Genomic DNA, 23,534 nt, shown 5'->3' with positions numbered 1-23,534 from the left:
TGGGGCGGCCATTTTGTCACTTCACCGGACTGAAAATGACATCACAGATGCTCAGGACTCAGTTAACAACCAATCATGACTCAGCTTCAGAAAACAGGTCAGCCGTGATTGGTCGTTACCTGAGCCTTGAGTAGTTGTGATGTCATTTTCAGTCGACAGAAGTGACAAAATGGCCGCCCCCAGAGATGGCTAAAAACGAGTGGATTAAAACTCTTATTATACAAACGCAATATTTATCAGAATGCCTTGTTTCAACTAGTGGGCTTACATAGAACATATTCTTGAAAAAAATATGTTTGGGTTGACTTCCCCTTTAATGGCATAGTCAAGGTTTTGCAATACCATTTTGTTTATTAGAGTAAAACATTATGTTGACAGTTTTAGAAATACAAAAGAATGTGCTTGTTATTTATTTATTTTTTTTTTATTTAATCCATCCATACATTTTCCATCATTAGGGTTGCGGGCATGCTCGAGCCAGACACATAAACAGATATATACAGTTATGTATAAACGAGTATCATATAGTAGATTCAGCATCCTACATTCATGGAAACAATAATTAGTTTGAAAATCAAACAACATGTTTTTGGTTCATTCGTATACCTGAAGCTGCATGTTGGTCTGCGTGAGTTCTTCTGCTTTCTTCTCTAACGACATCACCCACACTTTCCTCTTTTGTCTGCATCGCGTCGCCGCCGCTCGATTTCGTTCCAGAAACTTCCGCCGACGTTCGTCCGGATCTTCGTCCACTACTCGCCTGCGCCGGCCGCCGCTCGGGGGAGGCGAGTGAAGCGTCTGCGTTGGCTGCATATGCTGGGTGGCAGGAGACATCTGAAACATGGAGAGGGGGGCAAATGGGGGGGGGGGGGACCAAAGGGGGATTAATCATAACCCAGCTCTCTAATGAGACAGTTTACGTCTGCCAACTTGCAACCACAGACGCAATCTTTGTGACACACCTGGAAAACATCCAGACACCTGACTGCAGCAGCCACCCTGCTGCTCTCCAAACACAAACAAGCCTCCATACATTACCCCCAAAGCTTTCAAGTGTGCCAACTGCCCTCAAAACAACATCTGGTTCAATGAGTGAGTGACTGGGCTGATTCACCAAGCTGCCTACCTAGTTAAAGAGGTGTCAGGCACTTTTCCACCACCCACTTCCACTCAGACTAACACGGGCAGACGCAAGAGCGTGGACGGACGGATCTTGACATATACTTGGCAAGGTCAGCTGTTTGCAGTTTGGACCATTACCATTTTTATGAGAAGTATGGAAAAGGCAAGCCGCTTTAATGCATGCCAAGCATACATCAAAAGTGTTGTTTGAATGCATTAATGGCGCATTCGGAGCCTGCGCTCAAGTGACTTGTATCATTTGATGCAGTGACGGTCCATCATCCAACATAGCAAAGGGCATCAGACAATGCAAGGACAAAGTGACTTAAATCAAGTTATTATTCATGTTATGAGCCATTCTTGCATACTACAAGCAAATGTATTTGCAGTACGGTGTTAGCTATGGTTCCCTCTGTCTATTTGTGTAAACGGGTGTGGAGCAGAGTTTCCACAGAACGAACCTACTCAGGTAACTACCAATCACGGCTCACCTGTTTTTGAAGCTGAGCCATGATTGGTCGTTAGCTGAGCCCTGAGAGGGTAGTGATGTCATTTTCAGTTGACAGCAAGTAGCAAAATGGCCACCCCCTCAGATGGACAAAAACGGGTGGATTTGACTGCTTAAATCATATTTCACGAACGCAATATTAATTAGTGGGGCTGCATAGAATATATTCACTAACAAAATGACTAAAACTAAAATGGAAAAAAACATTAACAAAATTAAAAAAAAAAAAAATGTAAGTGCTTTTAACCAAATGAAACCTAACGAGATTACTAAAACTAACTATAATTATATCAAAAATATATTTTGTTTTCGTCCTTGTCAATTACATACATGAGCTTTCAGGGTTTATTTTGAATATATTTTTGTGTATTACTGTTTGGCCATTGACAAGAAGATCATACAGTTGTTTGGAAATTGTAGTTGTAGTTTGAGCAGTTTATCATACAACACTTACTGTGACTTTTTTTTTTTTAATCTTGCATTCAATATTCCATATATAGAAAAAAAAACCTAACACTAAAACTAATAAATCTAAACAAAAACAAAGCAGTTTCAAAAATTATAAAAACTACTAAATGTAATTGAAGTGTACTCAAATACCAAAGTCAAAACGAAATAAAAAGGAACTGTAATGAAAAATGTAAAACTATTCTAACCCTGGTACGGATACAGAAAATGTGGTGCTTTAAAGGGTAAGTCTACCCAAACATATTTTTTTCAAAAATATGCAGCTCCACTAATTGAAAAAGGGCATTCTGATAAATATTGCGTTTGTGGAATAAGAGTTAATCCACCTATTTTTAGCCATCACTGGAGGCGGCTATTTTGTCACTTCTGTCGACTGAAAATGACATCACAACTACTCAGGGCTCAGGTAACGACCAATCAGGGCTCACCTGTTTTCTGAAGCTGAGTCATGATTGGTTGTTACCTGAGTCCTGAGAGTCTGTGATGTCATTTTCAGTCCGGTGAAGTGACAAAATGGCCGCCCCCTGAGATGGCTAAAAAAAACGGTTGAATTTTGCTGCTTAACTCATATTCCACAAACGCAATATTAATCAGAATGCCGTGTTTCAACTAGTGGGCCTGCTGGGAACATATTCTTGAAAAAAATATCTTTGAGTTGACTTCCACTTAAAGGTGTTGATACTATACCACTCCAATGCAGTTGTTGGCAGTGTTTATTTAAAAGTGGTTGCCAAGTACCAAACTGAAGTACGTCCCTGGTTGAGAATATCTTACCTGTGAAGCAGAGTGCATCTGAGGGTGTGGCGAGGTCTGGTGTGGGTGCCCGGGATGGAGGTGGGCATTGTGGGAGTTGTGATGGGGGTTGTGTCCCTGCGGGTGATGGTGGCCGCCCTGGCCGTGGCCCTGGCTGTGGTGGTGATGGCCGTGGTGCTGGTACGCGTGGGGAGGTGCTTGGAGGTGCTGGTGCGGGTGCGAGTGCGAGTGCATGTGATGGTGGTTGCCTTGCTCTTGCCGCGACGACATCATCTCCATCATGTGACCCATGGAGTTCATGTTTCCGTTGGCGAGGGCGCCGGGGTGGTGCGAAAGTGCAGCTTTCAGCCTCTGAGTGCAAAGAAAGACCACAAAGTTGATGTAACATCTTTCGACTAGGGATCACTATAATTAGCAAATAGCCAATAAATTGATCATTGTTGAGTTGATTGTAAATGAATCGCATCTTAAAGCCATTGATGCCAAATGGAGTGCAGCACTTGACTGAAACCTAAAGTGGCACTATTGAGTCAATCTGGACACATTTATGGCCAGAAGAAGAACAACATGATGTCAGATTCAGGATTTCAAAACATTCTGAGATTCATTGCAGGGATTCTCTAACTTCTCTCCATCCATTATCTAAACCACTTTATTTTTTTACATGTAATATATTTATAATCCCAGTGTCAATTAAACCTAACTACAATGTGCACCAGTCAATGCCATGGAAATAATTCATTTTTTAACGTTTTAACCTAAATATTCCTAACCTGTTTAGACGAAAGTAGAACTTAACAAAATGTATATAAATTCAATATTTACCCATCATCGCTATTATGTTAATTTTTAACATCAACTATAAAGTGAGAATTTAAGAAAATTGCCCTATTTTGTGAGCTCGATGAAGTTGGAGCAAATAATCTCAATGCTTTTTACCCTAATTGAAAACAACATTAATCAACATTTATTATTGTTGACCTTTTTGACAACTGTAATATGTAATTAATATATACTATCAATATAATAATATTATATTAGTATAATTAATTATATATATTAATAATAATATATTTTTGTGGTGAAAAGCGTAACTTGTCATGTCAGTTCCCACTATTGCGTCTTCTTCGGCTGACAGCGACAGCAGCGCTACGGCAACTTCAAAGAGCACCTGCCTCTTGCTGTCGCTTGTTACACATGGTGTCATAGTGAAAAAATTTGAAACCATTGATAGTTTTGATAAAAAAAGCTGTTTGTTTTTCAATCACCTTCTCCTCTTCATCACTCTATAACCTCTCGAAGTTTTTTTGCTACGCTCTTCCCGAATAAAGTCTGCAGTTGCACAGTAAGACGATGGACTAGTCCATTGCATGAGAAAGGAAGGGGGAGCATTCAAAATGGTTATGATAGCTTAAGCATTCTGATGTTTTTAAGTGCGTGAATTACAAGTAAGACTAAAACAATAATATTTGGTAAATCAAAGAAAACTTTATTCATCAGTTTTTTAAGAGACGTTTGAGGGCCTTTGCAAACCGCAATTGGCAATTGCCGGTGTTTGCCAAATGGTACAGCAAGTACGCCCCTGCTTACATACTGATGCAAGGTAAATAGAATTAGCATACAGGCTAGTCAAGTTATGCAAGCATGTCCGGATTGCTACATTACTTCCACTGTGTTCACATTTGCTGAAATGAGGGTATTAATGTGCTTATTTTATTTTTATCAACACAAACCAGCACACTTTAGCTACTTGTTTTTTAGTACCACGTCGCATTTAATGTGAAGAGGTTAAATGGGCCTGGACTCAACAATTTAAGTTTAAGATACTATAGAAAATATATTTAACAATCCATACCAAGCAACTAATGCAGTGTAAAAAAATAGATATCCAAATGATTGATTGATCATTTTCCCGATTGTCATCAAGGATTTACGGTAGTCTTTTGCCCATCCGCACATTCTCCAAAAGTAAATCATTAAAGGCTTATAGGAACTGATATGTTTTATCATTTTGATTACTAACAGTTATGATGGCTACATGCGCTGACTAGATAAGATGATGAATGGCTCCATAAATCCATATGTCTGGGGAACAAATCAAAGCACTTAGTCTGTCCTCTGTCTCCCCTTCAGTCTTGTCATTCCCCCTCTTTACATTCCCTGATTGCCCATTCCACATCTTGCCTCTTCATATTCCTAATAACCTCGCTCTTTGTGTGTGTGTGTGTGTGTGGAGATGTCCGTTTATGAGATGAGCTCTCTGGCAAGGTGCGAGTCCCAGACTGTTGACCCAGCAGGAGGTTTGTTGCTTTAAGCGTGTGGTCTACTTAGCCGTGTCAGGCGTGGCGTGGTGGTTCTTCTCTCTTCACTCTTGAGGCGTTCTTATGTTGTTTGTGTTTACCCGCTTCACTTTTCCTCAAGTGGCCAGTTTGCCGCAAGGGTTCAAATGTTGCAGACAAACCTAGACCTCATCGTAAAATGTCTGCCTCTCATTCATGACATTCGTATAAGCGGTGCGCACGAATAACAGGTTTGATTTATGATTTTTGAAATAAAAGTTAGCAAATGAAAGACTTCACGGCAAGGCTACTGCCATGAATCCCACACTTTTCATTTCGGAATTCCCTTCCCCCTTCCTCCCAGCTGCTGTCAGTAAGTCTATGGAGCGTCCAGGGCTGCATATCTTTTAACAACCTCTACATTCACGATTCCCACAGGGAACGTCATCCAGCTGGTCTGGATCACAATACTTAGACGCGACCGGAGCATACCATCAGCTCGCCATCTCCTCTCTCCCACCATCCATGAATGGAAAGCTTTTTACCAGACAAGAAAAAGAAGTCCACTACTACATTCTTTTCGGACCTTGAATTAGAACTATTCCCGCAATCCACAAATCCTGTATGGTAGTATCTATTCAGGACGAACCAGGATTATGAAATGATAACCTTGCCAAGCCTGTTTTGGCTGAGAATAGTTTCAGTTTGCCTGACATAGTGACACAGACCTCACGTTGGTTTTTTTTCTTTTTTCTTTCGCTATTCCACTTCCATCTCTTACGTCTGATCCTAAAATGCAGCCGCTGGTAGCCGCTTTGACCGCAGCCTCAGCAGGTCAACTCTCACAAGGGGGGGGGGGGAGCAACTCCTCTGTGTTGTGACCACCGGGGTGAAAATACCACAGAGGCCACGCTAACAAACGGCATGCAGCCTCAGGCCTGCAGCTGTCCCGCTAGTGCTGCCGTACGCATATTCAACGAGAACAGTTGGTCACACATGGAGAGGAATAGTATGATAAGAAGTCTCAGGACACAAACAACTACAAAGCGATTGATCTTGCAGCTAAGGCAGAAAATGGATTATAGTGAGCTTACAGGCATCCATCACGTTCATCGGCGTCGACGGAGACATCGTCCGCCTATCGCGGGATGAATTCTGAGGATGACAGCCCTCACAAAACACATTCCCTTCAACCTTCAACTCGTCACTCAGCACCAGGGAGGTGAGTCCCCGCCTCTCTTGTGTAAGAGGAAACCAATCAGATCCAACAGCAACTCTCCGAGTCACGTCAGGTTATCACAAGAAATAACACAGAATGGCTATCGTGCGCATTGGGGGGCTGCTTGCCAACTGGACGCCATGATAGCAGGACGTAGAGGCTATGAGAAGGTGAAGGCAGGCTGCGAGAGAGCAAAAGACCCTTGTTAGAAAGTGGTGGGGGGGGGGGATTAAATGCCTCCTCCTAACACGCCATCAGCCAAACAACAGCAGGAGCTCGTTTATCGGTGTGTTTGATAGAAGTCCAGCTGGCAGTGCTGTGCTATCTGTTTAGTAATTGAATCAGCCAGCAACCAAAATCCAGATACAGGTCAAATGTAGTTGCTTGGATGCTGAGTGATGATGGTGAAGAACTGAATGATAACTAAAATGAATATTTAAGATTTCAAAACAGCCAACCAACAACAAGGTGATGGGCGGGGCAACAGGCTGCATTTAAACGACCAGTGGTGGCAAGACAAGATGTACAAATACTTTTTCACTGTACTTAGGTTGATTTGTTTTTCAGGAATTTGTATGTTACTTGTTTATTTGTTTAATTTTCAACACTTTTTATTTTTACTCCCAACATTTAAAAGCAGATAAAGTGGTACCTTGACGTGCGAGTGGCCTGACATCAGGATTATAATAGTTTTGGATTTTTCATCATAGTTTTAATTTCGTTTTGACTTTTGTTTTTTAAATTTCGTTTTTTGCTTTAATATATGGAGTACTTTTTGAGTGCACGATAAAAAAAAGGCTCACTAAGTGTTGTGTAGTAAGGTAAAGTAAACTACAATTTTATAGGGATGTCACAATATCGGCAATATTGCGATATTATAATTGCCATGATATATCGTCGTCGTCATGTCACGATACTAATAGCAGCAAATCTGTTTAAAAGTCCAAGTTGTTTTACATTTGTGCCGTTCCAGCACCTTCTGGTGGTTAGTTTATTAGTGCAGTTTAATTTGATGCCACCTATGTTTAAGACCAATGCTAATCCCCAATAGGAGCGCATGACTGGCCAAGCCTATTTCTTTGTGAATGCTGTTATTATCTACAAAAACAGAATATTGTGATGTTATGAGATTCTTTTTTTTTTTTTTTACAATATCGTGGGCTTTATATATATATATATATATATATATATATATATATATATATATATATATATATATATATATATATATATATATATATATATATATATATATAGCACACAATATCGTGATAATTATCGTATCGTGAGGTTCAGATCGTGATACCATATTGTGACATTTGGATATCGTGACATCCCCGACTGTTTTGATCTTCCTTCTTCGGCACTTCTATTTAAGTACAGAGCTTGAGTACTTTTATTACGTGTGCATGTGACTAGCATTACATGCAAACTACAATTTTCAATAAAAGAGTGTTAAAGGAGAAACCTCTTACCCTGATATTACAGGCGCAGCTATGTGGCGGCCTGCTACACCTCAGTCAAAAGTTGCAAACAAACATAAACCCTCTTAAATATGTGTATCCACAACCACAGTGACGCAACAACAGGACGCTAGCAAAGTGATGATGGCCATTCTAAAACACCTTCATCAGCTTTCTTGATGCCTTCAAACACATGGCTGCGTTTTGCCAGACTGTGCTGACTGCCACAACTGAGCCGCCACATGCATTTTACTCTAATAACACACATACAGTACTGTCCATTTCTACATGGCAGCCACAGAAAACAGTCATTAAATAAGCACAGGTGTTAGCCTGTAGGGTTCAAGGGGCACAATTTGTCCTATTTGTGTGCATGTGTGTGTGTGTTTTTGGGGTGGTAGAGAGGAGGGAAGGAAAACACAGCAAACTAAACTGAACTAAACATCTACATTTGTGATTGTGTTCATGAAGCAATTTTCTGCAGGTTTTGCAAATAAATGTTGGACAATAATGCAGTAAATAGACACAGAATATGTGAAATTTAAACAAGAGAGTTTTAACTTGTGAATGTCTCCATATATTGTACAGTATTTATGTGTATGTCTGCATTACATTGCACACAGGTGGCCAAGGTGCACACACCAGAAGGAGCATCACAATGTCGAGTGAACTGAAGCATAATTATGTCTTTGCTGTATATTTTTACAAAGCACAATATTATGTGCTATTTTCTTATTAAAAATAAATCCTAAAAAATCTTGCTGTTTTTTTGGGGGGGGAGTGGCTGGAACGGATTAATGGCATTTCTATTCATTTGATAGGGAATGATGATTAGACTCTTATCTAGAACACCACCGTACTGTACTTCAAAAGGCAACAGGGCGTTACCCGTATCAGGTTGAACAAGTGCTGATCAAACAAGGAAAGAAACGAAAGTGAAGAAGACAATGTACAAGAATGACAATAATGCCAAATGAAGTCAATTAGTTTGCTGATAAAGCCGCAGCTCTATGTTTCATTGTTGATGAAACACCATGTGTGAACGTTCAGCCATCTTTTGTCCAGGAGGTACGCCTACTCTCAGACCTTTGCCCCCTGATCTCTCTACTTTCTCTTTTTTAGACCTTTCTCTTTTATGTGGTTTTCCGGGCGACCAGGTGATGGGCCATTAATGATATTTATTAATGGCCACTTCCTCTTTGACCCAGAGGTGCTCTGAGTGATGTCCTGTTGGTGCTCTGGGCACCTTCGAAGAACACACCCGGACTTCCACTCGACAAATGACTTCATATCTATTAACCTGAGATGGAGGAAGTGCAGAGCAGGTAGTGAGGGAAGAGACTATGGCCAGGAGGGCTAAATCAAACCCAGTGAGGTCAAGGTGAACACTTTTATTCGCCTTAACAGTGGAATAGGGTATTATTTGGCTACCGGTGGGCCTCTGGCGCCGTACAACAGCTCCCAAAGATTTAGCCGGGCATCACATCACTGCATCATAGTCAGCCATAAAAACGCAGGGGAACATTCAGAATGAAATGCCCCCAAAGTAGTGAAATTCAAGATACATTTTCAAAACCAAAACCTAAGAATTACTGTATTTAATTTAGTACATCCCCTATGGAAAACTTGAAATTAGAACAACTTGGAAGTCAACCAGCGTCGCAGAACAGACACGCGTCCATTCAGTCAGTGCAACTTCCAGCGGTCACATTTTATTTGAAAGAGTTTCATTTGTTGCACCATTCCTCACTGTCATAACTTTTGTGACAACATTTTGTGCGGGATTCGGTCCCGGAACTCTCAACCCAACACGGTTCGCCATCTGCAATTTAAAAGCAGCGGCTTGTCTGTGTAGTTTTGCCAAGCTCTAAGAGGATCTAATTCCCCTCACTAGCCTCTACGTGCCTGCCTGCAGAACCCACTCTCCGTCCCCTTAAACTCCACACCCCCCATTAGTTCACTTTTATTAGATTTCCCTCTCGCCCAGAGAGGCAGTAACCCCCCAGCCCTCTCTCGCTCATACACCCTTCCCCTCTCATTCCTTCCCCTTTTCTCCCTGTGCTTGCCAAGAGCCGGGGACTGTTAAACTGATTTCCTCAGGGAATAGCGAGGCAGACAGTCTGATGGGAGAGCTCGGCTGTAATGTCGCCCCCTCTCTCAGGTCCCGGGCCAAGTGCATAAGAGCCGGCCGGGCCCACCTCTGGCTGCGGCATGGACACAAACTGGCTGTTCCGCCAAGGCCAGACGCTCGGACGAACGGGACGGGGACGGCGAGACGCACACCCACCGAGGAGCATGATCCAAATGCATGCGTTCATACTCTTCGCTGCTTCTCCACCCTGTCAACTTAATGGATGGGGTTCTGACTACAGTCTGTTGCCGCTCATGTAAAGCAGAGTCCTCAACAAGCATTTTATGCGCACTGCTACAACCAATAAACTCAACAGAAGGCCTAATAATAAATGTGTCTGACAAAGACCAAAATGCACAATAATAATACACAAGGACGTGTCTTAATGGATCATCATATTGCTTTTCATTTACTGTAGGTGGAGCTCGTAGCTAGTTAGAGACAGAAGCACCCCATTGTCCTTTGAAAGAAAAGGAACACAAAAGGGAGGCTTTTATTGAATTTCATCGTGTTCTGTGGAGAGAAATTGGAGACAAGAAAAATAAAGTGGGACCAAATGAGATCTCCTGGTGTCCAAGCAGATCAGATATTGACCAAACTCGTCAATATTGACTTGAATGTAATCTGAGTGAAATCTCCGACCCGACAATCTTAATCCAATCGCGTCTCTAGCGTGTGAGGTCTTATTGTGTAGTCCAGGAGATAACTCATTCAGTGGTTGGTGTCTGGGGTATTTCGGTTGTGTCAGTGGGTGGTTGGGTTCTTTGACAGTGGACCGGTCCATGCGGTGATGGCAGCTGGTTTACCCAGGCCTGGCTCTGTCAGATCCCGTCCCATTCACAGGGCCTGGAGCATGACCAAACGGCCTTCGCATCAGCACAGCAAAAACAACATGGAGTCATCTGAAGATGAACAGATGCAACACGGTCACCCCCATCCACACAAAAACTCCCACACATATACAACGCCTCAAAATATTATATCATCTATCAAATCACATTCCAAGAACAACACGTTGCTTTTTTTCCAACAATGTTAAATCACATCGTAGTCAGAAATGGCCAAATTATTGCGTAGAAATATGCTAAGATGTAAACATTCTACAAGAGTCAAAACCTTTAAATATGCTTGACCAACATGCATTCATGCAAAATTAAATGCTCAGAGTGTTATCGGTGTCCAACCAATGAGGCCACAGAGAAAGGTTCTCTTGCCTGGCGTATCGAGACAAGTGTGATTAAACGCAATTTTTAATATAATAACAACCAAAGTCATTTTATCCTTCTGTCACAATATCAATAGAAACACCAAGGTGCTTTCTTTATGTCTGTGTAGACTCTGAGTCATCCAGGTCATAATAATCTTCAAATCTTGAATCAAGGAAACTGGACTCTTTTTGTTTGTTGAATTTGTCTTTTATTATTTGTTTGTTGACCAGAAAAATGACTCGGGCAATTATGCTTTTAGGCTATCGATATATATATATATAGTTTTCTTTAATTAACTGATCATAATTTACTCTGTGAAGTTCAAGATTGTTATAGTTAACAAAAAAAACTAACCAGAATTGAAAAATATATTTTCGTTAACAAAAACGAAAATGGTTTTCAGAAAACCAAAACTAACTGAAACTACATATTAGGTTTATAAAACTAACTATAATCGTAGCGAAAACATCCTTTGTTTTTGTCTTTAGCAATTAATATCATACATGAGCTTTTGGGGTTCATTTTAAATGTATTTATTTTGGTATTGCTGTACGTTCGTACAGAAGAAGGAAGGTCAAATAGTCGTTTGAGAGTTGCAGTTTACTTTACGTGATTACACTATATTTAGTGACCTTTTTTTTTTGCACTTAACAAATTCTCCATGTATAAAAATAAATAAAACTAATACTGTAACTAATAAAACTCAAACTAAAACAAAACATTTAAAACAAAACGACCCCGCTCTAAAAACGAATTAAAACGAACTGAATATAAAAGACAAAAGTCAAAAAGAAATAAAAACTAACTATAATGAAAAACCTCACATTATAAATCTGGTCAGGTTATGACCCCCGCGTAAAATGTTAAAACTTTGCCAGTGCATATCCAGGAAAGGATTTCCATTCTTTTCCACGGAGCAAATTTTACAAAATCTCGGATCCGATTATGAATGATTCAGTGGTCCTGCTGTGCTCTTAAGAAACGATGGTGACTGTGCACATTGTCGCCAAGATCTATTCAGCGAGTGGCGCGCCTTCATAAAGACAAGAGACAGTATGTCTGTGGGTCAGAAAAACAACAACACAGTGTGATCAGTGTGAGAAAGGGCCCGCTCCTTGATCTGAGTCCAACACTGATAAACTCACCGCTCCTCACTCTGACTCCACTCACCTCAATGGTGAAAGAAACAATTGTACATTCATCATCCGTAACGGTTTGTCGGTACACGTTGGCGTGCGTCCTCTGTCAAGGGTCCATGTTCGCCTGAGGTTAACCGCACATAACTGCTTAGACAAGACAGCTCTGCATCAGTGACTGTATGCAAATGCTTTGTTGTAGTCCAGTAAATCCACAAATGTGATTTGACTTCCAAGGACAATGACTACCAGGGCCAGTGGAATGAGAGTGAGTCATTTTTGTGCACGTGGTACGCACGCACACACTGACACAAATATATACGGTCCACGTTCACTGCGGATCTGCCTGCGGATTCAGCTGTGCTCTTGGTTCACCGTCCCTCTCCGATGACATCACGCCCTGACAATGTTGCCATTCATACAGATGTTGCACACAAAACCTGGAGTTGCACTTCTATTGTGTGCGTGTGCGTGTGTGTGTGTGCTGTGCCTTCCAACAAGAAGCTTAGCCTGAGGTGTTCCACAACGGTGCTAACCAATGCAATCACGCACTGTAATTGTTTTAACTGAATTATAAGTGTGTAAAATGTATTAAGGGTGACGCATAAACACATGCTGTATTCGGGCGTTTTATGAACATTTATGAGATTTCCTCATACTTATTATTTGTGTGAAACTCACCTTTATGCCTATTAATGCAAGGACCTAACACTCAGGACTGTGTAAACGAGATGTAAAAAGCTACTTTAGGTCTGGTCGAAACCCTTTGATTATAGGTCCTCCTGTGTACTATGAAATATCTCTTTAAGAGACGAAGAGTTTTTTTTCCCCCTCTGCGGAGTAAAAAGGAGCACATTTAGAACATGCCAGGAATTATGTCATCCAACCCGTCGTGTGCCAGCTCCATAGCCAAGAGCGCTGCAGTGGAGCAACATATAGTATTGTTTACCTCATTCAAAACCCAGCGCCTAGCCTGATGCTTAGTGACACAATTATTGTGCTTAGTTACAATGTAAACAATATTTAATTGGAAGTTAATAAATAACACATTTTTCAAACATTAAAAAGACTTGGCTGTGTGAAATTGGCAGGCAAGCGGGATGGAGAAAAGCACAGAGCTCTTTTGAAAAGAACACAAAAAAACAATGTGCACCGCTTTGGAAGTGGATGCACTGACATGAGCTGAGTCATGGCGAAGTCATGTGGTACTCGCATATGTTGTTTGGATTGAGGCCGATAAGGCGATCGGAGCAGAAAAAAAGAGCACATAAGAGTGTATATAAGCACAGCGCACATTTACCTGCCTGCCTGCCCGTGTGAATGTGTGTTTGTTATTGTGCGAAGATGATGAAACAGAGCTGGATCAGACTGTGTGCATGTGTGAGCGAGTGCTCACGAGGCCCTGTGGAGAACCGGCTCGGAACGGTGATGTAATGCATTGGCCGGCGTGCTGTGGAACTTGGCCTCATCCCTATTTCCTTCACACTACGAAGGTCAACTATCCCACAACCTCTAGCCCGCAACACGCACCGTTCTGTTCCCTAGGCCACAACAGAACAGAACACAACCACACCCGGCACCGCGAGCACCCGGCGCTCCGCACAAAAATCACTCGTAGCAAAACTAATAAAACGCTCCAATCTCAGCGAGCCCTCCCAGACAACTAAAAGCAAAGACAGAAAACATACAAGTCCGTTATGACGCCATCGGGTTTTGCAGTACCGCTTAAACGCTGGTGTCTTAAAGGTTGCGTTTGTGGAGTATAATTTAAGCAGCAAAATGCACTCGTTTTCAGCCATCTCTGTGGGCGGCCATTTTGTCTTCTGTCGACTGAAATTGACATCACAACTGCTCTCAACGACCAATCACGACCTGTTTTCTGAATCTGAGCTGTGATTGGTCGTTGTGAGCAGTTGTGATGTCATTTTCAGTCGACAGAAGACAAAATGGCCCCCACCAGAGATGGCTAAAAACGAGTGGATTGACACTTATTCCACGGACGCGATATTTATCAGAATGCCCTGTTTCAACTAGTGGGCTTGCATAGCACATATTCTTGAAAAAAAAATGTTAGCGTTGACTTCCATTTCAAGCAGCAAAATCCACCCCTTTTTAGCCATCTCAGCGAGTGGCCATTTTGTCATTTCTGTCAACCGTAAATGACATCACAACTGCTCAGGGCTCAGGTAACGACCAATCACAGCTCAGTTTCAGAAAACAGGTCAGCCGTGGTTGGTCATTACCTGAGCAGTTGTGATGTCATTTTCAGTCAACAGAAGTGACAAAATGGCCGCCCCCACAGATGGCTAAAAACGAGCATATTAACTCAATGCCTTGTTTCAACTAGCGGGCTTGCATAGAACATATTCTTGAAAAAACTATGTTTGGTTTGACTTCCTATTCAATGGGGAAAAAAGGCAGATAGAAGAGAACAAATATGGACACTGATTCAGCGATACAGCCGCTGGCCCGCAGAGCACAACAGAGAGCTTAGAGCACGATACGAGTCCCCAAGGGGCCACAGCAGTCCTTTGGCTCATTAACTATTTACACCAGAGACAGGCCTCCCTGCTGCTCTGGCCCACCACAAAATCAATTAGCCTTCATTAGCCCCCCAAGCTCTGGACCCGCAGTGTGTTCTTTCTGGCAGGGGAGGGTTAAATCTGTAACAGGGGCCTCCAGTTACCGCAAAATATCAAACAAGCACACAAAATGAGTCCTTTCAAGTTGAGAATTATAGCAATTTCCCTGTGTTTAGTGTCTCAGAATATCAATGTCTCTCACTTTTCAACTCCCTGTCTATCTATTTCCCTCATGTCCATCAAAGTCCCACTCAATCCCCATCCCTGCTCTAATAGTGTAAACTTTGGTGGGAGAGAGTGCACCCGGGTCCATGCCTGATGGGTGTGGGGTTACAGTGTGGAGATTTCCCATTGGCTGAACGTCAACATGGTCGGGGTAATGCGATTAGAGCCGGATCGAGAACGTCGCAGGGGACACATGGGCCTGATCATGGCCCAGTTATACGATAGCAAAGCCGTATTTATCGACCCGGACCGGGCGCGGATATTATGGAATTTAGTCTCCTTCTTTGCTTATGAAACACACACTAAAGATCGTGCCCTTGATAACACAATTTCAGCCAATTCTTTCGTCCTGTAATCACAAAAATCCATCAGTGGTGTTCCGACATCAGGGAAGAGAATATGGAGTGATCCGCAGTTTTTTTTTTAGTTTTTTTTTTTTTTTTTTGGGTGCCTTGCGTCTGGATGGCAGACTAAAGCCATGGCCTGTAGCCACTTAGTGACTGCATATGTTTATGGAAGGCCCAATGGAGCATTTACAATTCAATTACAAAGATAGGAGGAGTACAAAAACGAGTAAGATGTGTCTGGATGACAGCCAGAGGAGAGATAAGCCTAATACACCAATATTGTGTTACCCCGGTATGTTACCATAGGAACCGTTGAGGAGATTCAAAAGACCACAAAGACGATCAATCTTGAGAGAGCAGGAGGAAGAGGGAGAATTAAATGCCCTGGGAATGCTCCTGCGCTCCTCTATCAGAGCAATAACTCTTCTAATGACCTCCACTACTCCTCTCTCTCGCTCATTCTCTCCCTCCTCTCTCCGTCCACTCGATCTCGCCAGCAAAGTCAGCTATCAGCGGCCATTTCCAAGCACGCTTTCCATTACTCATTATATTTCCAAGTTGGGACATTTGCTCTTTCTGTGGAGAAGTTCCCATTGTCACTTTGAACAAAACCTTGGCCGGCAATCACGTTAGCACAAGATTAATCCAGTTATCGCATAGTGGTCGAGAGAGTTTATTTTCTAAACTAGAGAGTGGGGAGGCATCAACTGAGAAGAGGCTTATTGCATGTTTGAAATAATATTCAACGATATCACCAGTATACATATATTACAATATAGTACAGTATAGTAAAATATTTCTCACTGGGACTAATTTCCAGAACCATACACAAAATGTGAAAATCCATAATATAGAAAGGCCAGAGAAAAAACATGGACGCCGTAATCCATCCGCCATAATCACTGGAAAAGACATAGTTTCACATAACATAAGATCGCCTTTAATACTGCGCAGAGAAAAGCTGCTGTTTTGGTGTTCAAATGGCCTAGCAAAAAACATTTCATTACCTTGCTAAAATAATGTCATTTTTTTCACCAAAATTTTTTTTTTTTTTTCCTTAATCATCTCCTCGGAATGCTGGCCAACTTTACCATGCATTCTAATTTATAGCTATGACATTTCAGAAAAAAAAAATCCACCTGTTGCTGAACGTGAACATTAAATCATAGAAATGACTAAATATATTACTATGTTACATATATCGCTATTATTATTATTATTATTATTATTATTATTATTATTATTATTACGAAGATGATGATGAAAACCTGATGTGCTTGAGAAAAAACAAGGGCAGATTCAGAATCAATGCAAAAAAAACAAAAAATCATAGCACATTTTTCTTGCATCTCTGATTAATGAATGTAGTAAAAAGCGTTGACCAGTGTTATTAATGAATATAATATTCTCAGTAATCGTTTCAGTTTTTAGGGTTTTCTGGAAAAAAAATTACTCGAGCCATTATTTTAGGAACGTGATATCTTGTATGAACTGAGATTAACAGTTAGAGTTACAACCCTTTTTTTTTTCTTTTTTTTTTTTTTTTTTTCAGAAAAATTACAGGCATTCATTCCAAAAGTAGATGATATCTGTTTGGAATAATTAGGGCATGGCAGCCACAATTCCAGGAAATAAAGTTTATAGACTGTATGCAAATGAATGACAGTATTTGTAATTTTGCAACTCTTGCCTCCATCCCATTCCTAGCTGCTCCCTTCGAGAATGAGTATGACATCATGTGAGCTTTCCTGCCTGTGTGAAAGTAGTGCTAACAAGTTGCAGGAGCTACAGAACATGTTCTGTACATTAAGATATACATCAAGCAGCGAACGGGCAGCTGTGCCACAACTGCATAAAGAGCCTTTTATTCCAGTCCCGAGCGCTGCTGCGCTGGCAGGTTGAGACGCAGCTTTGATTACACACCAAATGATGAAATCCACACAGGCTTAAGACAGCGGGGCCGTGCTTGGCAGACCCCAGTGGAAAAGAAAGCTGCCACACGTTTAAGAGTATGCGCTCATAAATGTGTATGGCATGCATATACAGTACTCACCAGTTTGGCCTCTGAGTGCATGGAGGGAATGTGCGCGGAGGAACAGGGGCCGCTGTGGGCGGGACCTTGCATAGCCATCATGTTGGCACCCATAGACATTTGTCTCTCCATCTGACAACACAACGGCAAGAATGAGTCAATAAATCCAGAATATTTCGCCAAAATGAGACCCAAAAAAAGAAACACAAAGCGTGAGGCATAAGGGTGAGATGAGAGACAACGCGAGAGGGATTTCACATGACAGGCTGCCCGCCGCACAGCTTTGTGTGATGATAACAGGAGCCGACCCAAAACAGGAAGCCAATATGGAGAGACTTAACACAGGAAGCTGGTAAAACAGGGGTGTGCCTACTGATTGTTGTGTGGCGAGTGTCTGTAGCACTCACTCGCCAAAACTCGGGCTCCTCTTGTCGCAGGATGCGGTGAGAAATTGCATTGACGTGAGTTAGCCATACGCATACATTAGAATCAATCGGTCACTTGTGGTATCCACCTGACAATGAGCGGTGCCGGTCAGCCCGGTCGTGTGTTAATCAGCTGAGCGCCTAACAGGGGTGAGACCAAGCGAGTGTACATACAGGAAAAGAAGGCGCCATTGTGTGAGTGCGTGCATGCATAAACGTGCATACGCGAGCTGCTGCAACTTCACAACTGCTAACTCTGGGTGGTGGTGTTAGTGGTGCGGCGGCCTCCGAGGGGAAAAGCACCCCCCACTACCACCACCATACAGGATTCCCATCCCCCCCTTCAGCTACAGAGAATGGTGAACTCGAACCTGACACACAGCCTTAATTGCACTAAGTGTGTTTTGTGTAAAAATATCACCCTAACCTGCACCCCTTTCCTGAACCGTCAATCTTCCCCAAAATGGCTTAACTCTTAATTTAATTAAACATGGCGTTTTTTTTTTTTTTTCTCTAACCATAAACATGAGGTGTCTTGTGTTACAATGTGAACAAGCAATAAATGGATAAAAGTATTGGGACACCTGGCCATACAGGAAGTGACAACGAAAGAAAATATGGAGTTGGTCTCCCCTTTACAGCTATAACAACTTCCACTCTTTCAACAAGTAGTTGGAGATGGGGGGGGGGGTTCTTGTCCAGTGGGACTGACTCTGAACTCAAACTCTCAACCTCAGTCCTTGTCTCTCCCAAATATTTAGAGGGGGTTCTTTCACATCAAACCCATATACTGTAACTATCTAAAGTCGTAGTAAAGTAGTAGTCTAGTGGTCATTGTTTATCATACCACCCACAGCCACGATTTCATGAAATATAACACATATACCAACCTTCCCCAACACACTCATACTACAAGCAGGAACAAACCTAAGTAAAAAGCAACCTTTAGCTAACCTAACCCTTTTCCTTTGTTATTTCTTCGCTTTTGCCACTTCCATCTCATGCAGTGATTCGCTAGCTAACAGCCAATCAGCGTGATCAATACTGCGGATCGACTGCTCATTCATTCAAATCATTTCTAAGATGCACAATGACTGGGACACGACAATCTCTTAATACTTCACATTTGTAAACATTTTTTACAAAATTTGTTCCTGGTTGGATTATGAGTGTGTTGGGCAACCTTGGTATATGTCTGCATTTATTTTCATGAAACCCTGACTGTAGATGGTGTGCTAAGCTATGAGTACTCACTCAAGTTCGATCTGAGCTAAATTGTGAAATTAATAGTCATGGTTATGGAACCACTAGCCACCATGTAGATCCAACCATGGAGCTTTCCAAATTCTGTTACCACGATGCAGTAAATCAGCACGATGTACCATAATTTACATTGCTTTGTGTGTGCGTGTCTTTTTGTAATGCCACTACAGAAGCGTATCAGTGTCGGCAAAGAGGAAATATATGATTATGACCATAGAAGCGTAAATGGTACTTATGGAACACAGGTCTCTGCTCCGGCTGCTGAGTGCAAAATATGGCTGGAGTACAATAGTTCAAACTGAAGAAGAAGAAGTGAGTGTACACAGAAAAGTGATTTCTTGCTAATGTGGGTAGTCACATTTGTGAATCCTTTCTCTGTATGTGGCCAACGTGTAACCACACTTTAGGGTCAGTGCACTTTTTAAAACAATTTTTCTGTTTTTAGGTTTACATGATCACCATTTAACGTTTTTCTTTACACTTCTATGCAGTTAAGAATGTAACGTGTAACTTTATTTTAGTTAAGTTTCAATTTGTCTAGCCGTATCGCTAACATTGTTGCTGTCATCATGGGACTATTATTGCTCTTAATACAGCTGTTGTTGTGCCAATTGTTCTCTTTTCCCTCCTCCGGCTGTTCAACCATCGTTTTTTTTCTCTCCATTTAACCGATGTCCATTTTCTATCGCGATAGATAGATGAGATAACTTCTGTTTTAAATTGACATGAAAAATGACTTGAATTACATTTTACACTTCTCGTATATGACAGTTTAAAATGTCAAAATGGTTTATAGTGGCGAAAATTTGACATCGGGATATATTAATGATATTTCCATTACTTATAAAATAAAACCTTCACAAACGAATGACAGCTCGAGCCATGTACTGTGATCAACCTTGGAGTTTCCACTTTATTAGAATTCTCGAGAGGAGCCTCCTCTTGTTTTTATCATTCCCTCCCTCTGAATGTACCCTCTCTTTGGCATCATTTCAATACAATCTATACGCTCCACTCAGATATCGATTTCCTCTATTCTACAGGAACTGACTTTCTCGATAACCTGTGCTTAGTCAATTTAATGGTGACAGCGCGCATACATAGCAATGACTCTGCACAGTGTAAACCTACCACATGTGAGTGAAACATTGTGGTGTGTCTATGATTGACTGAGTGTGTGTGCTCTGTGCTCCATTGTGTACTCACGGGCATCAATACAGCAGAGGAGCCAGGCATGGTGGGGTCTGGCAGTGTTCCAGGCATGGAGGCTGGCAGAGGCTGTCTCTGTCTGTTTCGTAGGTGCAACAGCGAGGACAGAGAGCCAGGGACAGGCCTGAGAGGACACACAAAGTGCTGTAATTGCCAGGCTAGTAAATGAAAACCTACCAGGTCAGATCAATAAATCAAACATTCAAAGCGAAAATGTAATATACGATTGCCTAAGAACTGTAATTATTATTGGGAAACTTACTTGAAAAGGGCTTCTTTTTTTGTTAATGAATGTTATGAAAATAATATGCCCTTACCCGCTAACCACATTTTTATGATTTCATGGCAATCTGTTTCGTTTTCCACAGAGTGAGTTGCAGCAGGGCTGGACATTTTTTTTTTTTTTTTTTTTTTTTGTAGAGTGCTGAGAGGGTTTGGGCATGTGCAGGAAGTTTACAGAACACAGTGATACTCACGTTAATGGAAAAAATGTCACGCTTAAAGCATACTGTATAGAAAACGACAATAAACATGCTGAAGAGTAGTTTCAAAGACCCCGACTATGATTAAATGCCTGGGATGTGGGGTAATCATTTTAGTCAAAGTGCTTGGTAGCGTTGTGACCTTTTTAACTACTGCCTGCTTCAAAGTGAGGCTGCCAAAGAGCTATTGATTGTCACATTCCTCAAGAATAAGGGTCGATGCAGGCTGCTAGTTTTCAAAAGTGGTGACGATCGCACTCTGGACAAATGGCTTTTTCAAAACTTAAAGACAGCACGCAAGCACACTTCATAAGACACAATTCAAACCCCCCGAAAGAAGAAATTATTTATAACCGAGAGCAAAGGAATAATCCAAAACATTTGTCACATTATTATGGAACGCTTCTGAAACCTCTGCATAAAGCTGTTAAAAAGTGCGGTTATAAGCCACAGAGTCTCATACTTCCCTCGATGAGTAATTGCTCTTATATTAATCATTTTCAAAGCAAGCTTTTCTCCAGTGAGTCTCTGTTTTAGATGTTGATATGTCAGGATAGGAAAGTAAGGTTGCAAAAGTTGAGGTATCAGGGGATGGATTATGAGTGTGCTTAAAACATCCACACTTCATGTCCAATGACGGATGATAAAGTCAAAGCATTTAAAGCATCATAGCGAACACCAGAGATTGCGCTCATGCGATTCCCATTCACAAACAGGAAGGCTTGCGGGAAAATTCTCACCGGCAACACAGTGGATCTCGTGAATAGAAGAGCTCTCTGGCAATGCTTCAACAACGGACATGGTTCTTATCACGGTAACTGGCTCAGTTTCCCAGTCATGCAAAGTAACATTCACACCAGAAATCGAAACGCAGCGACATCCTTTATACAGCCGCAATGCATTGCTTGTGAGAGTAGCCTAAAAAGCACCAGCTTTCACTTCCTAATTCTTGAATACGAGCTATATATAAGCAATCAATAACTCTAGTCATCAGTGTCATCAGGATGAATTATACCTCTCACTCATCAATAAAGCTCAACTCAATATCCAGAAGCATTTAAGAATGAGTGCAAACAAGGAGCATTTGGGTTAACTGTGTTGAGCAGGTTAATATAATCAATTGAATTATATTGGTAAGGTCGTGTGCAGGAGTGATGGTCACGTATGGGGGTGCAGGAGCAGAGCACATGGCCCCCACACCTGAATAAATACCTGTATTTTTCCAAACCTAAATATGTGCATTTACCCTCCAGACATTTTGGATTGCTCCGTACACACAGCACTATTACCATCCCCGACTGTGTGTCATTTCAGTCTAACATAACAATTTATCACAATCGCACTCGTTTAACAGCACATATGACACCTGCGCAGCGCTGCGTAGCCAAACATTTCCACATGGGAAAAGTCATGAAAATGAGGTACGCAGCGCGGCTGTGCACTGCTTGAACACAGTTTCCCTCCGCCAGCTGTCAAGAGCATGGAAAAACAAGGCCCTGGCAGAAATAAACTGTTGATTTTGTAATTGGTTTGTTGGACTTTCAAGCATTTCAAACCGTTTCTTGTCACGTATGCCGTTAAAACAACAAAAACATCTCAAATAAAATATGGTTAAGTATTAAAGGGCAATGTACAATGAAAGTCTTGTTTTCACTGAGTAAAACTTCATTCAATTCAGATATGAACTTCAATGAAAAGACTGCAATTGCACTAGAATCAATCAGTTTGGGTGTTTTCCATTAAAATTGGTGTTTGATTTGGTGCTGTATATAATAAAATTGAATGAAACAAGAAGTAGAGGTCGTCGCTAACTGGCAAACTAAATGACAATACAATGGCCCTGTAAAAATGAAACACAATCCAATCCTGGACACTGCTTGCTTTAAAATCTGTTTCCTTTATGAACATTTTTAATCCATATACATGATTAAATTCCTGGCTCTAACTGTCTCCTTCATAAAACCGCCACTAAAGGTTTTATGGTAAAGGCTTTGTACAAGGTATTTACGTACTTTACGGTCATATTGAGTGTAAAGTAAAGTAAAGTAAACATTTAAGGAAGTTAAACTCTTTTTTTTTTTATATATATATATATATATATTTTATGTTTTGGGGTCATATCAATTCATTTTTCGAGCTTCCGCTTTAAGTGAGAATGAAAGTTAAATTTCAATGATTAAATGTGAATATACGGTGGATATAAAAAGTCTACACACCCCTGGTCAAATGCGTGTTTTTTTTTTTTTTTGCAGATGGGCAACCACCATTGTTCCAGTAGTCTATGTTTACCTCCCCCCTCAAAAACATTTTTTTTTTTTAAATGTAATTGAGTTGTTGAATGAGGCTACTTTCAAACCTTGCTAGCAGTTTGAAAACTGTAAACTCCTGCAAACTGTCAACCTTGGTTAAAAAAAGAAGAAATGATTTAAATTGGTTTGTTTTCTACCATTTGAACAGGGGCGTGTAGCATTTTCATTTCCACCGTATTCTACGTTTCCAGTCACGAAAAATGTCAGCGTTCTTGCTTAAGTTTATCCTCAAGATGATGAGTCGCCAGTCCGATAGTATTTTGAATATTGTTTTCAAGAACATCTCAAACATTGTTCTGCGTTATTTCAGCGTTGGTTTGAACATGGTTTGTATTTCGTATATAAGACAGCGGTGCTCTAAGTGGCTCTGTGG

At 41.2% G+C, this 23,534-nt stretch overlaps 1 protein-coding gene across 3 annotated transcripts in view; it reads right to left on the bottom strand.

Moving 5' to 3' along the window:
* The window catches only part of creb5b (cAMP responsive element binding protein 5b), a 63,447-nt gene that overhangs the window by 6,616 nt on the left and 33,297 nt on the right, over nucleotides 1–23,534 (bottom strand). For all 3 annotated transcript variants that reach the window (XR_015087752.1, XR_015087751.1, XM_086037240.1), the window contains 4 exons: nucleotides 20,368–20,494; nucleotides 17,495–17,605; nucleotides 2,873–3,202; nucleotides 607–834 (listed from right to left, as the gene is read on the bottom strand). Coding sequence is in view for 1 of the 3 variants with exons in the window: in XM_086037240.1 (XP_085893366.1) it covers nucleotides 607–834; nucleotides 2,873–3,202; nucleotides 17,495–17,605; nucleotides 20,368–20,494 (796 nt within the window). In the remaining 2 variants the exon portion in view is untranslated. The remainder of the gene's footprint in view (nucleotides 1–606; nucleotides 835–2,872; nucleotides 3,203–17,494; nucleotides 17,606–20,367; nucleotides 20,495–23,534) is intronic.

The sequence above is a fragment of the Filicampus tigris genome, chromosome 8, assembly GCF_054856515.1.
Source record: "Filicampus tigris isolate MCC_2025a chromosome 8, RoL_Ftig_1.0, whole genome shotgun sequence".
Lineage (NCBI taxonomy): Eukaryota > Metazoa > Chordata > Actinopteri > Syngnathiformes > Syngnathidae > Filicampus > Filicampus tigris.
The sequence above is the reverse complement of the archived record's forward strand: the minus strand, read 5'-3'. Positions and strand labels throughout refer to the sequence as shown.